This window comes from Miniopterus natalensis, chromosome 1, assembly GCF_054644295.1.
Source record: "Miniopterus natalensis isolate mMinNat1 chromosome 1, mMinNat1.hap1, whole genome shotgun sequence".
Classification (NCBI taxonomy): domain Eukaryota; kingdom Metazoa; phylum Chordata; class Mammalia; order Chiroptera; family Miniopteridae; genus Miniopterus; species Miniopterus natalensis.
This window is the reverse complement of record NC_142081.1, coordinates 171,769,708-171,785,420: the sequence shown is the minus strand read 5'-3', so window position 1 is coordinate 171,785,420 and position 15,713 is coordinate 171,769,708. Positions and strand designations below refer to the sequence as shown.

Sequence of the window (15,713 nt, the reverse complement as noted above, 5' to 3'; positions counted from 1 at the left end):
CTGGCCTGCCTTTTTCACCCATATATACGCACATTTGTATTAACGTAGTTGTTTGCAATCACAGCTATGTGTTTTATAGTCAGCTTTCTCCAGTTCTCATAAAGGGCTTCCCGTGTTTCTTCATGATTATCATGTTTATGGCTGCAGGCCATTCCAACATATTCTAGTACCATAATTTGGCTAAACACCCTAACACGGAACATTCAGGGTAGTTTCCCATTACCCACTGAAAAGGATGAGGCGATGAAGACTTGCAGGCACGTGGTCTGGTGAGTTTCGCGCAATAGAATCGTACCCTCGGGTTCCGTCTGGGCATCCCTGCGTCAGCTTAGGGACAGCAAGCGGCCACCGAACGCCAGAAAGACAGGGCCCCGGGATCCCGCGCGCCCGGCGGTCCCCCGGCCCTTCCGGGCGAGTCCCCGGAGGGCGGAGCGGGCCCCGCCTCGCGCCGCGTCACCGAAGCCCCGCCCGCCCGAGGCTGCCGCGCCGGCGCGGGGGCGCCTCTGCGCCCGCAGGCGGCGCGGGCCCCGAGCGCGGCAGCGCGCGTGCCGGGCATGGCTCCCTGGATTGGGGCGGCGCTCTGGCTGCTGAACCCCCTGCGCGTCGTGTGGCTCACGCTGGCCGCCGCTTTCCTGCTGACGCTGCTGCTGCAGCTCGCGCCGCCGGGCCTGCTCCCCAGCTGCGCGGTCTTCCAGGACCTGGTCCGCTACGGGAAGACCAAGCGTGGGGCACCTCCACGCCCGGCTGTCTGCCGGAGCTTTGATGTCCCCAAGAGGTAACTGCGCCCCGGCCTGAGTCCCGGCTGCCTGGGCGCGGAGGGCCCGGGGGCCCGGCTCGAGCCGCCGGCAGGGCGGGCGCGGGCTCTCCGACCGCGCTGCCTCGCCCTGGTCTCTGTCCCTGCGCGCGCCCGCTTCGTGGCCCTGGGGCGGAATGTCCCGAGTGCCCGCGGCCACCGAGGAGCTGAGCCGCGCGCTCCGTCCGGGGCGCAGAAGCGTCAACTAGGGACCGCTCGGAGTTCTTCCCTCCGGGGAAATGGCAACGCTTCTGAATGTAGGCCTGGCCACCACGAGGCAAATCAAAGGCTCCTTTGTCTCCAGTTTCTCCCCTTTCCCCTCCTCTGCACTCCAGGCGCCCCTAGTCTAACTTGAGGTCGCCAGAACACGCTAGAAATGAAGGCAGGACCGCCCTTTGCGCCTGGGTGCCCCTTATCTGTCTTCCCATCCCCTCGACCCTCGCTGTCCGCACGAAGGGCTGGATGCTGGTCCCCACGCTTCGCGCCACCCTCGGCTGCACTGACCCTCCTACCCCGCACCTGGGCAGGTGCCCCTGGAGAAAACTGCCCGTGACGGCGCAGGTTAGGCAAGCCTGAAACCGAAGCCCCATTTGACTTCTAACAGATTTCATAACCAAAATCAGTGAAAGATTAAATCGTAAGGGCTTAGTGAGAATTCTTTCAAAATTTTAAGAGTTGTTACAGCTTGGTTTTTGTTTTTTTACTTTGCATTCAGAACATAGCTGGTAAGAGTCAGCCAAACATTTCTAGATGTTAGGGATATAGCAGTGGCTTTAAAAAAATTTTTTTTAATTTGTAAGAGTTTATTTGAGCCAAACCAATGACATTGACAGAAGCAAGATCTCATGCATAGGCCTTTTTAAAAATATTTTTAAGATGTCTTAAATTGGCATTTAGGAAGGAATCTGGAGGAATGTGATGTGGTTTCCAATGTATTATCGCTTAATCACCTCCTAGGCAGTGCTCCAGGTCCGCAGACGAGTAATTTGGATTCTGAAACGTGGATAAGTCCACTCCTTTTTAAAAAAATATATCTTTATTGATTTCAGAGAGAGGAAAGAAGAGGGAGAGAGAGAAACATCAGTGATGAGCGGGTCATTGATCGGCTGCCTCCTGCACACCCCGACTGGGGATCCAGTGCCACCGCGGGCATGTGCCCTGACCGGGAATCGAACCCGATCTCCTGGATCCTAGGCCGATGCTCAGCCGCTGAGCCGCGCCCGCCGGCCAGCCCCCTGCTTGAGTGCTGGGGAAGAGTTCAGTAGGTGTTGCACCGACCAGGGAGAACTGGTCCTGAGGAAATGTAAAGGGAGTGGGGCCCTGGGGAAAACTGTTCAAGACAAGTTGGTCAGCCCTCCTAGTTTTTTCTTTTTTTAAATATTTATTTAGAAAATCACACAGGGAGAAGTAATGGGCTTAGGAAACAAGCGATGGAGGCAAAGGAAGGGCCTTTGGAGCTTAGAAGTGAGGACGGTAAAAGGTGATGTGCCTGAGGGGAAGGGGCAGGGGAAGGGGAAGGCCTGGGCATGCTGCCTGGAGGGAGAGCCAAACCTCCTAGTTCTTAGACTCTTTTTAAGTGAAAATTACCTGTCATTCTCCCTTTTATCAGTTTGATTGTACTGTGCCCTTTTCTACTTTATAACAGGCATTTCTAGATTGTCATTTTTAATGTTATAAAGTGAAGGGAGAAATTGTTTCTTAGAGAGTGTGAATTCTAACAGTTAATTGTCTGAATTTTGAAAGAGGTACTAATGCTCCTGGATTAAAGGACACATTTCAAGTCATTCCCTGCACTTGCCTGTTTCTCTGGCTCCCATGCCCCAGATGTTATTTGACAGCCAGGAAACAGGCGTGTACCTTTCCCTCATTTATTACTACAACAGTCGGTACTCTTTGGGCTTGTCATTTCCATTTATTATAAAATAATTTATGCCTTTTTCTTCCAGATTCTAGAGTGGAACCTCCCATGGTGTTTTGTTTTGCCTTTTCTCCAAATTTAAACAAATATTTCTTTCAGAAGGAACAGCAAATTGAGGCCAATCATGAAAGGCAAAAATGTCTAGATATTATATTTAAATATTTTCCTTGTGCAGAATTCAGTAGTACTCATAAAAATTAAAATAAACCTATAATTTTACACTTAGAAATAGGCAGCTGTAAATCTGGTTCCTGCACCTAAAAACAGTGCTTAGGTAATTTTGTTTGTTTTTTTCCAGGAGGAGGCAAGAATAAAATCTTAAATCAGTTCATAGAATGCATGTGTGATCCCATTGCCCCTGCTAGATTTTTTTAAAAATTAAGGTGATGGTCTCTTTTTTGGTTTTCTTTTTGGTTCCTAGAATTTTAATATCCCAGAAAGCTTGAATGAATATGTAACCTCAAACATGAGTCACAATGGTCTAGACCTGCATAGTGTATATGGAAGCATTCCTGTTTCTAAAATTTTAAAATGTTACGGAATCATTGTTATTGAATTGAACTCTAGAAGCAGAGAGCTGTCCAGACTTTCCCCATTGGGGTCCAGGATTTCTAACCAGAGGTCCAAGAGGTTCCCAGATAGCATTCAGGGCAAACTTGGATTGGACAAAAATTACATCTTTATTTCACAAACCTCTAGCTGAAATTCAGCAGTTATTAATGATGAGTATAACAAGCAAACCACAGTAAAATTAGCACTACCTGCAATTTTGTGAGTTTTTTGTATTACATTAAAAATATTGAAGACTTCAAAACATTATTTTTATCACTATAAGAATACTGTGGTTTATCCTCCACTAGATCTTATTATTTGATACATTAATTAAGAAACACATATATTGCCCAGCCTGTGTGGCTCAGTGGTTGATCATTGTCCCATGCACCAAGAGGTCTCCAGTTTTGTTCCTGGTCAGGGCACATGCCCAGGTTTCCGGCTCAATCCCCAGTGGGTTGCGTGCAGGAGGCAGCCAATTGATATTTCTCTCTCCCTCTCCCTTCCTCTCTCTCCAAAATCAATTTAAAAATTTTTAAAAAGGAGCACGTGTATTACTATATTACAAATTTGTTTTTTAGTAGTTGTGTTACCTGTATTTCAATACAGTTGGTTTCCTTTGTAATCCAGTTCAGTTTTAGGGGCCTCTCTGCTAATCCTCTCTCCTACCGCAGGGCCTTTGCACTGCCTGTTTGCTCTGACTGGAAAGCTTTCCCTCCAAATAGCCACATGGCTTATGCGCTCACTTCCTATAATTCTGCTGAGATACCTTTTCAATGAGGTGTGCCCTATTCACCCTGTTTTAATTCTTTCATCCCAGCATTCCTCCTCCTCTTCCTGGCTTTAGTATGTTCAGTAACAATTACCGCCTACTGACATACTATAAAATTTACTTTGTGTGTGCGTGTAAGGTCCATGAAGGCAGGAATTGTCTGTTGTGTTCGTCGCTGTATCCCCAGAGTCTGGAGCAGTCCCTGGCTTATAACAAGCACTAAAATGTGTGCTAAATCAAAGGAGTGCTTGCTCAGTGCTAAGCCCTGGGTTACCATAAAGATCATCTTATCCAGGTTCCCAAGGGCTAGGAAGACAGTGCTTCAACTAAGCGAAGTGCCAAGGGAGGAAAAAGAGCAAGGATGTCAGAAGGAAGTGGAGTTTTTAGATCTGCCTTTTGAGGCCAGAGCTGGGTCTTTTAAAATAGCAAGAGATGTAACCTTATAAAGGGTAGAACGTGTTTCCTCTAGAGGGAAATCAGGCAAGCCTAACAAGAAATAGAATGTACAAAATGCAGGAATAAGTCTTCCTGTGAGTCAAAAACATGGTGGCGTAAGTAGGGAACAGCGAGATGTGGCTTAGCAGCTTATACCAGGCATACTTGAGTGATGTTGGCTTTAGTCTAGGTAGGAGTTGGTAAGTGTAATGTAGCCCAGGAAAGTAGGTTCAGGCCAGTCTGAGTTGCACAAATAGTAGCGCAGCAGTGTGATTCTAACTTCAGTCATCAGGGCTGAGTCTGAGCAAATGCCGCCACTCACTGTGAAGGGTAAGTAACTTAACCTCCCTGAGCCTTAGGTTTCTCATCTGCCACGTAAACTTTGCAGGATTGTTGTGAAGATGAAATAATCTTAACTAGACTGTTCTCTATCTAGTTACCAGAGGGATTTTTTTTTTTTTTTTTTAACTTGAAAAGTGAAATGAATGAGGAGTGCTCTTTTTCTTATTATGGTAAAATGTACATAACATTTACCATTTTAACCCTTTTTGGGTGTATCGCCAGTGGCTTTAAATACATCCACATTTCTGTGCAACCATCACCATTACCAGTTTCCAGAACTTTTCTATCAGCCAGAGGGATTCTTAAGGCATAAATTATTACTCAGGTCACTCTACTCAAATGGCTCCCCTTCACACTTAACAAAAGTCACTGTCCTTGCAAGACCCTGTGGCCTGTGCGCCCTCCCCCTCACCGTCTAGCCCTCTCCACATAGGTGTCCTTCATTGCTCCTCAGGGCCTTGGTGCTTGTCATTTCCTCTGCCTAGAAAGTTCTTCCCCCTCTAATTCACAAGGGTTACTCATTCTAGCCAAATGTCACTTTGAGAGAGGCCATCCTTGGCCACCTGACCAGAATGACCTCCCCTCTGCACCCTTTCTGCCCCTCACCCAGCATTACCTGCACATCCACAGGTTCATTTGTGGACTTACCACTGAAAGATAAACTTCACTGAGGCAGGGGCCTGGTCTGATGGCTCCCTGCTGGGTCCCCACCTCCAGCAATGGTGCCTGGCATGATTTAAGTGCTCAGGAAATATTTGTGAAAAAATGAAGTAGGTAAAAGGGCTGGTCAAGAAGCTGCTCTTTGGGAGCAGGCCCCTCCCCTTCTGTGGAAGCCTACAGAGCTCTGCTTCTGTCACTCAGACCAGATCTGGGCCCACTTCTAGGAAGTGTGTCTTTTTTTTATTTTTTTAAATTGATTTTTAGAGAGAAAGAGGAAGGGAGATAAACATCGATTTGTCCCACTTATTTATGCATTCATTGGTTGCTTCTTGTGTGTGCCCTGACCAGAGATTGAACCTGCAACCTTGATGTATCAGGACAATGCTCTAACCAACTGAGCTACCCAGCCAGGCCTAGGAAGTGTGTCTTAAGGAAAACACTGGAAGGCAACCAAAGGCCAGAGGCTTGGGGGGTGGAGGGGGTTGTGGAATTAACACTGATGCATGAACTTTTAAAGAAACTAAGCTCTTGAGCCTGGAGAAGATCAGAATTAGGAATGGGATGGCTCAGAGAGGGCAGATCCAGTGATAGGCTCTGTAACAGTAGTTGGGAGAATTAAGTGGGTTACTGTGGAATGATCAGATTAGATCAGTGCTAGTCAAGACTGGGTTGTGGGCATGGTCTGGGGGCGCTGTGAGTTCTGATACAAGAATATTCTGGATCATCTGGAAGAGGAGTCCCTGAGTTTATATTTAATCTTCCTGACTCCAGGTAGTCTTACTTTGTCACAGTCTAATGAGACAAGAGGGAGGGGGGCTTACTATGTACATGATTCACTGAAGACCAGGGAAGGCCAAATGACCTCCAGGCACCTTGCAAAGTCAATGATTCTGAATTGGTTTGAATAGAGAAATATAGTAAGTGGATCTTGAAAGAGCCTGTGTTAGGCACTTGTGCCATTTTAGGTGATTTTGTTTCAGCAAACCAACATCATCTTACACACCAAATTGTTAATTGCAATTTTGATGGGTTTTGTGGTTTTATTTGTATTTCATTTGTAACTGTTGACTGCAAAATAGGTGGTGTAGTTGTATGAGAGCTGTCACAGGCAGGAGTTGATACCTAGTTTTATGAGTTAGTATTTGTCATCTAAGTAATTTAGGTCAACACAATTTAGAAAAACACTGAATCAGAAGACCTCTAAGGTTTCTTATAGCCCTGAGCACCCGCAATTGTGCAAATCTTGTGTAACAGTTGTATGGCTATTGCAGCAATACTGCTCGTTATTTAGAAATCTTTCACAGATTTGGCTTTTGTTAGCACACCCGAGGATCTCTCTGCCAGGACCTGGGACCCCCCTATTTTGGAACTTGAGCCCAATCCACTTACCCAGAGATAAAAGAGATTGCTAACTGAACCTCAGTCTAAGTTTCACAGGGTCAGTCGTATTCTTGTTAACCTCGAGAGGCCTCTTTTTCCTATGAGTTAACCAGTCCCATCATTTGAAAGGAAGTTTTTGAAATCTGAACACCTGTAGGATTCAGGTTGTATGAAAAAGAGTAGACTTCGGGGACGGGGAAAGGGGCGGGCACTAAAGCACAGTGTTTCTGCATGAGAAGGAGGCTCTGTCCTGACTGCCTGACTTGCTCTCTCTGCAGGTACTTCTCTCACTTCTACATCATCTCAGTGCTGTGGAATGGCTTCCTGCTTTGGTGCCTTACTCAATCTCTGTTCCTGGGAGTGCCTTTTCCAAACTGGCTGTACACTTTACTCCGAATTCTTGGGGCCACTCAGTTCCGAGGTAATCACACCATTGCGTCCTGTTCCTGCCTTTCCTGCCGGCAGGAAGCTGTTCTTGGTATTTCGTAGCTACTGTCAGGCTCCTCCTCAGCGGGTGAGAGCAAAAAGAGTTGTGTGTGGTTCGTAGCCATCTCCCCGAGGGGGTTCCCCCAAGTCTTCCATTGAGATCTTGGCAGAGCTGAGAGTGAGCTCTTCGGCCCTACTTCCCAGCAAGTGCTGGGCCGTGGATGGGACTGGTTGTTCTCTCTCTGATATTTTTCATACTGTTGATAAATTTATACAGAAGTCTTGAGACTTAGGGGAAAAGCTTTTAGGATTCCTTCATTTTTGCCTTGAAACATTTATCATTCATATAGTCCAACCAAAATCATGTCTCAGAACTCCAGAAATGTGATAGAAAATTACTTGTTGATCACTGGTTAAAAATGTCATGCCATAAGGCTTTGATTTCATGATAGTTGACTGTAAACAGTCATTGACCAGATGGTTACAAAACAGACATTAAATTTGCCCCAGATAAAGAACAATTTTAAAATAAGGAATTGAAGGTGAAAACAAAGCGGCCTCAGTTAGTGCCAGGCAGCGGGTGAGGGGCAGAATTAGAAACAAACTATTCTGGTGCTATCTCTGTACCAGCAGCCAAACCACTGGCTCCCTGGGAACAGTCCTTCTCTGTGCAACCAGAGGATGACAGTCAGAAGGGAAAACATATGCAGATCCTATGGGAGGGAAGGATACCTCACGGAATCCCACTTCACGCATTCAAACTTCATTTCTTCACTTGTTTTGTTTTGCTTTTCTGATAATTTCTTTAAAGCACTTTAAATTTTATTTTTAATTACAGTTTACATTCAGTATGATTTTGTATTAGTTTTAGGTATACAGCATAGTAGTTAGACAATCATATACTTTACAAAGTGATTCCTCCCGATACTTCCAGTACCCACCTGACACGGTACATAGTTATTATATTATTATTGACTATATTCCCTGTGCTGTACTTTACATCCCTGTGACTATTCTGTAACTACTAACTGGTACTTTTAAAAATTTGACTTTTAGAGAGAGAGGAAGGGAGATGGAGAGAGAGAGAGAAGCATCGATCGGCTGCCTCCTGCACGCCCCCTACTGGGGATCGAGCCCACGACCCTGGCATGTGCCCTGACTGGGAATCAAACCAGCAACCTTTCAGTGCACGGACGATGCCCAACCAGCTGCCACATCAGCCAGGGCCAATCTGTGCTTCTTAGTCCTTTCACCTTTTTCACCCAGTCCCCCAAGGCCCCTCCCCTCTCGCACCCACCAGTCTGTTCTCTGTGTCTGTGAGTCTGTTTCAGTTTTGTCCAAGTATTTTCTTCTTCAGATCCCACATGTAAGTGGAATCATATGGTACTTGAATCTTTCATCTCTTCATTTGTTTTTATGGGGATGGCTGGGGTCTGGTATTTGGAGGGTTGGTTGTTAGGAATTTTATTCATTTGTTTTAACCTATTCCTAAAGAGTTTAAACTAGATTTTACTATATTTAAAATACAAAACAGGCAAAGCTAATCTAAGCTGATAGAAGTGAGGACATGAGTTACCTTTGGGAGGGAGGCAGGAGGGGCAGTACCTAGAAGGGAACACAAGGGGTGCTGGTCATGTTCTGTTTCTGGATCCTGGTACTGGTTATATGGGTGGGATGCGTTGGTTTAGTTTATAACAACTCATTAAATTGTATTCATACTGTATCCTTGGGAGGGGCAGGGTGTGATATTCACTTAAGAAAAAAATCTAGGTTTTATATCATTTTAAAAACCATTATTTCTTCTGACTTCTTTTGGGATAGAGGGATGAGAGGCTGGTAGGAATATAGGTCTCAGGGATCACAGACCCCTAAAAGTATAATTTTTTTTTTTAATATGAAAAGGAATGCATAATTCTCCCTGTCTCAGTTCCTGTCCCCCTTCAGCCTCTTTGGGTACCTGTGTCTCTTCTCTCCCCCCAACCCCAGGGATCCCACCAGGTGGGGTTGCTCAGAGGTCACCCAGGAACTCTTCCTGACCATCTTCATTATTATTAGTGCCAGGGACCAGAGACCCACAGACCCTGGTTTCTGAGTGCACAGACAGCCCTGCACAGTGAGGTCCACCCCATCTGGAAGGCTCTCACAGGGCAAAGCAGAGTCAAGAGACCTGAGTTTGTCCCAGCTCTATCACCAGCTTACTGTGTAACCTTGGGCCACATGGTTTCACTTCACTTGGCCCACTTCCCTACTGCTGAAAAAAAGAAAGGTGTTAGACTGGATGGTTTTTAGAGCCCCTTCCTCTCTCTAGTTTTGTTTAAAACTATGTGTAACAGTAGGAAAAACGTAACGGATTATTCCCAGAGGAAAAATGCTGAAGGTGTTGCTTTCTGAATTGTAGGGGGTGAGCTGGCGCTGTCGGCTTTCTTAGTCCTAGCATCTGTGTGGCTCCACAGCTGGCGGAGGCTCTTCGAGTGCCTCTACGTGAGCGTCTTTTCCGATGCCGCCATTCACACCGTGCAGTACTGCTTTGGACTTGTCTACTATGTCCTCCTCGGCCTAACTGTGCTAGCCCAGGTGCCGATGGACGGCAGCAATGGTGAGTGGTCCCTGGGGACTGTGCCCTGAGTTGCTGGGGGCATGAGGTACTCCTCAGGCACCAAGCACTATGGAAGTTTGAGAGCAGGAGACCTGCCCAATTTGTAATGTCTTCGGTAAAGTGCAAGGTATTCGGGAGGGTCGGTTTAACGATGAACTGGGAGGTGAGCTTTCCCTCAGTGAGAGTGAAGGCAGTGAACTCACGTGGATAAGTCTGGAGAGAGAGAGGGAATATGGTCCAGAGATGAACAGGAAGCAGGGGCCACCCAAGCTCAAAGGTCAGCGAGGACAGCTGCTTCACGGAGCCTCGGTCATCCTGTGTGTGTGGAAGGGGAGGGGTGAGGCTGGGGAAGGGGAAGTGTGGTGCAGGACTTAATCGTAGGAAACCAGAGGAGGAGCGGGTGGCCTGACTCCGGGTGGATAGCTGTGATCTGAAGAGGGAGGAGGGAGCCATTTGGTGCCGTTTAGGTCTTATAATTGTTCCATTACACAAAGCTTATCTGTAAGCGAGGCTGCCAAGGGGAGGGGACAGAAGAGTACTGTGGTAAGTCAGAATTGTGTCTTAACATTTCTGAGCTCTCACTAACCGGGAAGAGGGAACCAAGATCATGACTTTTGTTTATGAGGAGGAAATGAAGGGGGGATTGAAGGGGGACAGTGACTATCTAACATGTATGACCACCATTTTTGTAAAAACAATATATGCTTGCTATAAAGAATCAAGTTATTTGGGGTGATTAAAATGAATTTTTAGTGCCAAAGTTAACTTGACCTTGCAGCCCAGACATTATAGAGCAGATCTTGCGAGACTGTCGTCTCTCAGTCCAAGGCTTCATACATTTATCCTCATAAACCGAGACCAAGATCTAGATATTTTCAGTCCTCAGTGAGTGAGCTTTCTCCTCGGGTTTGCTTTCAGTATCAGCGTGCCCCTCTCTCTTGCAGGAATATAACCCAAGGCCTCTATGGCTTGGGAGATGATTTTCAAGTACATCTTACTGATGATATTTCTCAATTCATGAATTATTTATTGGCTCCAGCCGCTCAGCTAGCATCTCTCCATCTAAGTGCTCTGAACTTAAGTCCATTCTTCCTCCCTGAGCTTTTTGCTGTGGCACTCATGTGCAGCCCGATATCACGGTGTGAGCTGTCACTCCTGGTGAACAGTATGGGTTTTCCACCCCAAGGAACTTGCCTAAGCACTTTGATAACTCACCAGCTTTCAGTCTCTCAGTTCCCATTAACATTACGTGTGTCCTCTGGAGTTTTCTTTGCTGGCTGGGCCCCACCTTCTGCCCTCCTTCCTGTGTAGCTAGTGAAGGAAAGGCAGCTGTGGCACCCACAAAAAGAGCTTTCCTAACACTCCTTTCTGAAGCTGTCTTTTGTTTCACCTATTTGCCCTTCAAGAGGTCATCTGTGATCATATGGGACAATATAGGGAGAGCTGGTCCCAGGAGTTCATTGAGAGAGTACAATGGGGCATTGTCAGCTGTAGCGTCTGATAGAAATGGGCTTGGGGTCAGATAGAGCCTGGGTCTGAATCTGGCTTATTCAACCTCTCTGAGCCTCAGACCCTTCATCTGTAATCAGGGATATATACTCATTTCAGAGTGTTCTTGTGAAAGTGAAAAGAAAGAATATCTGTAAACTACCCAGATCTTCACATCTCCTTGTCTTCAAGTCCAAAGAGTCTCCCCCAGTCACTCTCCACCACACTGTTCTAGTTTCTTTTCTTCAGGGTGCCATCTCTGCCTGGAATTATCGGGCTATCGATTTGTTTACTCAGTTCTAGTGGCAGCTGCCACTGGAAAGGGAGCTCATGAAGATGGGGATCTTGCCTGATGCAGTCACTGCTTTATGCCTCATGCCTGCAACAGTGCACCAGGCTCAGTCAACACCCATTCAGTAACTAGTGAATAAATGAATAATAAAATACTACACAGATTAGACTCAGTAAATATGAGCCTTCCACCTGCTTCCCCGTTTCTGCATGCTAATTCTGACTTTTAAAGACCTTTTTCCCCTCATTTTCTGCATTTAGAGCAGGTGACTGGGTAGAGATGTGAACTCCCAGACACTGGCTTCAACTTCTAATCCTCCAGTGACTTGTTCTTAAAGCCCTTTTGATTAAAAGCTGAATTTCTCATATTTCACTTCTTATTAACTTATAAAAAATAACTTTTTAGTTAAATGGCTAAGCCTAGTAAATGTTAAGGACTCTAGGTAGATTGTTTATACAAAGCAAGTTTTGAAAAGAAATTAACACAGATAGACTTTGGTGGACTCTCATTAGTCATTAGCTGTCATCACTGAGTCCTACTGCCAGTCCCTGTATGGAACAGCGTGATCCTAGCTTCTCTTACCTGAGTCAACTTTGTAGGGGCTCCCTCTTGGCTCCAGAGCCAGCTAGTTCCTGTTGTCAATGGACAGCTTTGTTTCTTGAGCCAAGTCCCTGACTAGCCTGACTGCTTCTGCTGGTCATAGGGACATCCGTACTTTCCTGATGCCAGTTCTTATAAGACCCACATCCTTCTTTCAGATAGCTGGGAAAGAAAGAGGAAGATAATACTTTGAGTATTTCTTTTCCTAAAACTAAGTCTCTCTGACTCGGTTCTAATTAGAAAGGGATACTGTTTTGTTTTTCATCTTGGAGTTTACATTTCTCCTCTTTTTGAGAAGCCCCACCCTTAGCCTTCACTTACAGTGGTTTTCTTCATTGGCTGGAGCCCATCAAGTCAGCATTCTGCCTTCAGGGTCTCCCTCACAATGGCTTAGGTTAGTAGCTCAGGGAGAGGTTTCAGAAAGTGTTTTCCTGACAGTAGAGTATAAGAAAGAAGGCATATATCCAGGTTTAGAAATAGAAGCAGAGTCGTGTCACCACACAAGAGTACATCCCAAGAGTAGGACACAGAGCTGAACTCTGTGCTTAAAGCATTTGGAGGAACAAGAGAATGTATTACATACGGAATGTATTAGAGAATCTCTGCCAAGGGCACTGCAGCTGCCTCTGGCTGAGCAGCAATTCTCCTTTGGTGTTCTTCCTCCTGTACTTGGGAAGTTCTGTCAGCATAATTTTATAGTCGTGAGGAACAGTAAGTGGATGATTGTGTTCTGCTGACTGTGCTCCTTGAGCCTCTGAAAATTTGCAGCATTGGCTAATAAGATAATTCTTTGTTCTTTAGTCTACGTGGTAGGGAAAAATCTCTTGATGCAAACTCGGTGGTTCCATATCCTCGGAATGATGATGTTCATCTGGTCATCAGTCCATCAGTATAAGTGCCACGTCATTCTTGGCAATCTCAGGAAAAATAAAGCAGGTAAGCTGTCTTTCGAGGCACTGCATGTGGATTTTAACACTCAGAAGTTAGTTGTCCATGTTCTTCCATTCCTTTCCTTCCTGCCCTAATTAGTTGACTAATGTATCAAATACTCATTTTTGGTAAGACACCTGTGGGTCTTGATCTTCCCACCTGTAAAACGAGCGCATTATACTGAAAGATCTCTCTGGCCCTACTAGTCCTGATATTTATGATTCTATTCTGTGCCCACAATTTGGAGACTACACTGCATATATGTGTCTGACCAGTATGTGAGCACTAGTATGAGCATGCTGAATTAGTATCATTCCAGCCAGAGCAAAAAACTTGACTTCTTGGTTAGCTCGTGTTGACTTATCAGAGGTACAGTTTTTATTAGGCTTTTTGAAATACTAAAAATAGAATAGTATTATTCAGTGTTTACTGAGTGCTTATTTTGTGCCCGGCCCTATTCTGAGTGCTTTACGTAGAGGTTCACAATACTCACTTGAGGTGGGTACAGTATGCACAGCACTCCTTTCAACCAATACTTGGTCAAAGAACGGAAGAAACTTTCTGCATGCCTGTCCTGCCATGACTCCGGCTGCAGCATTTCATACTCTACTCTTGGGCAAGGCCTCCCACCCCACCACCCACCGAAAGAGACATCTGTAGTCTGGCCCCCCTTGGACATGTGAACTTGGGTAAAGGCCATGCAGGCACTCTCCCCAGCCACCTGCCCCCGGGGGGAGGGAGGGGCTCTGCACAGGCCACTGGCAGAGGACTTGCAGGCAGAAGAGAAGAGGAGCTCTCTCTTGGCTTTTTGGAGTTTGAGCTCTTAATTTCTAGCTTGGAGGATTGCTGGTGTAACAGGCTTTCCTCTTGTGCTTATTTACAGTTGATAGTGTAACCTAAGCATGTGGTTTTTTAAATATGTAGTATATTGACAATGGAAGTGTGACAGGATGGTGGTGTACACACAGGTCTGTCATACTGTTTTCCAAATAAGAGTTTTTGTAAATGGTTTGGGGGGTGATATGGTAAAACTCTCTTTTCACAGCTTCAGATGTTCAGGAAGTTTCCTTTTTTCACTTCAGGAGTGGTTATTCACTGCAACCACCGAATCCCTTTTGGAGACTGGTTTGAATATGTTTCCTCCCCTAACTACTTGGCAGAGCTGATGATCTACATCTCCATGGCTGTCACCTTAGGATTCCATAACGTGACCTGGTGGCTAGTGGTAACATACGTCTTCTTTAGCCAGGCCCTGTCTGCTTTCTTCAGCCACAAGTTTTACAAAAGCAAATTTTCGTCCTACCCGAAGCATAGGAAAGCTTTTCTACCGTTTCTGTTCTAAGACAACCTCAGTCACGAAGAATGCCGACCAGGTGACAGGTCCAATTCTCAGGACAAGGACGTCTAGAGACCAAAGTGCAGGTTCTGCAGAACTGTTAGAAACTCTCTATATTTATACCCAAAGTCTTCACTGAATAGGCCAGATGATACCCCTCAAGAAAATGAAACTTCAAAGAACTACTTCTGGCAGAACAGGGAGTGCTGTGTCTGCTTTCTGAGATGCTTTGTAAAACCAACCACCTGCTAAAAACTGGATGCGACTTCTCTAAGCTGCTTCAAAGCAAAGTAACCCAGAATATGCACATAGCTCCAAACACATACATACACAGAGGAAGAGATTAGATCATCTGTGGCTTTTGTGAGGGACAAATTAACTGGATATCATAATAAGCAATATAGTAGATGCTCAGTAATTGCTTGTTGCATTTCAATAAAAGCAGAATAGCTTTTGAAAATAACTATATAATTTCACACCAAAAGATTCAGGGAATAACGAGTTTGTTGGAGTTAATTTATACTTTCACATTTGCCACAAAGTTTCTAGTTATGGAACCATCACTAGTCATTTCCACTCATCTCTCCCTCAAATCATAACCCAAGGGGAAGTTTGAAACCTCTTTTATGTAATACTTTTTGACATCCCTTTCGAGGAGTACCTTAAAACTGAAAGCGTCTGAAAGTGAAATATTTTTGTATTCATGCGTCAGAAGCTCCATGAATAGAACTGACTTACACTCTGGATTAAGATGGTACTGTAGCCTCATTCATATGTAATTATTCAAATTGGATTAATGTCTGCCTGCATTCATTTTAATTAATAGAATGAATCTGAAGCTACTGTGGAATAAAGTTTACACTTAAAATAGCTTATGTAAAAATGCCTATGGTTAAATCAAAGGGAAATAAAGAAAAACATAAACTTGAAAAATGATGCTACAGCCTGAGCAATGCAGCAAAAACTTCATTCATACGCCATAAGATTTACCGGCTTATTGACTGAGGTGTTAACTTTATTCCTTATGTAGATGTAATACTATATAGTCTACTAGGTACTAAACTTTTGCACTAATATATATACCTTACTATGGAGGAAAGAACCTAATTAGTAATCAGGTACATATCAAACAGTCTACATACATATACCCTCCCCTCCCTCACCCCTGAAGTACTAAACCAAAGCTGTTAAAC

At 45.1% G+C, this 15,713-nt stretch overlaps 1 protein-coding gene across 1 annotated transcript; it reads left to right on the top strand.

Moving 5' to 3' along the window:
• Positions 1–528: 528 nt before the first annotated feature.
• Positions 529–15,456, top strand: SRD5A3 (steroid 5 alpha-reductase 3). The gene is made up of 5 exons (XM_087827366.1): positions 529–775; positions 7,131–7,273; positions 9,677–9,874; positions 13,056–13,190; positions 14,267–15,456. Exons 1-5 carry the CDS (start codon positions 555–557, stop codon positions 14,524–14,526), a joined length of 957 nt encoding a protein of 318 aa, XP_087683492.1. The 5' UTR covers positions 529–554; the 3' UTR covers positions 14,527–15,456.
• The last annotated feature ends 257 nt before the right edge of the window (positions 15,457–15,713 follow it).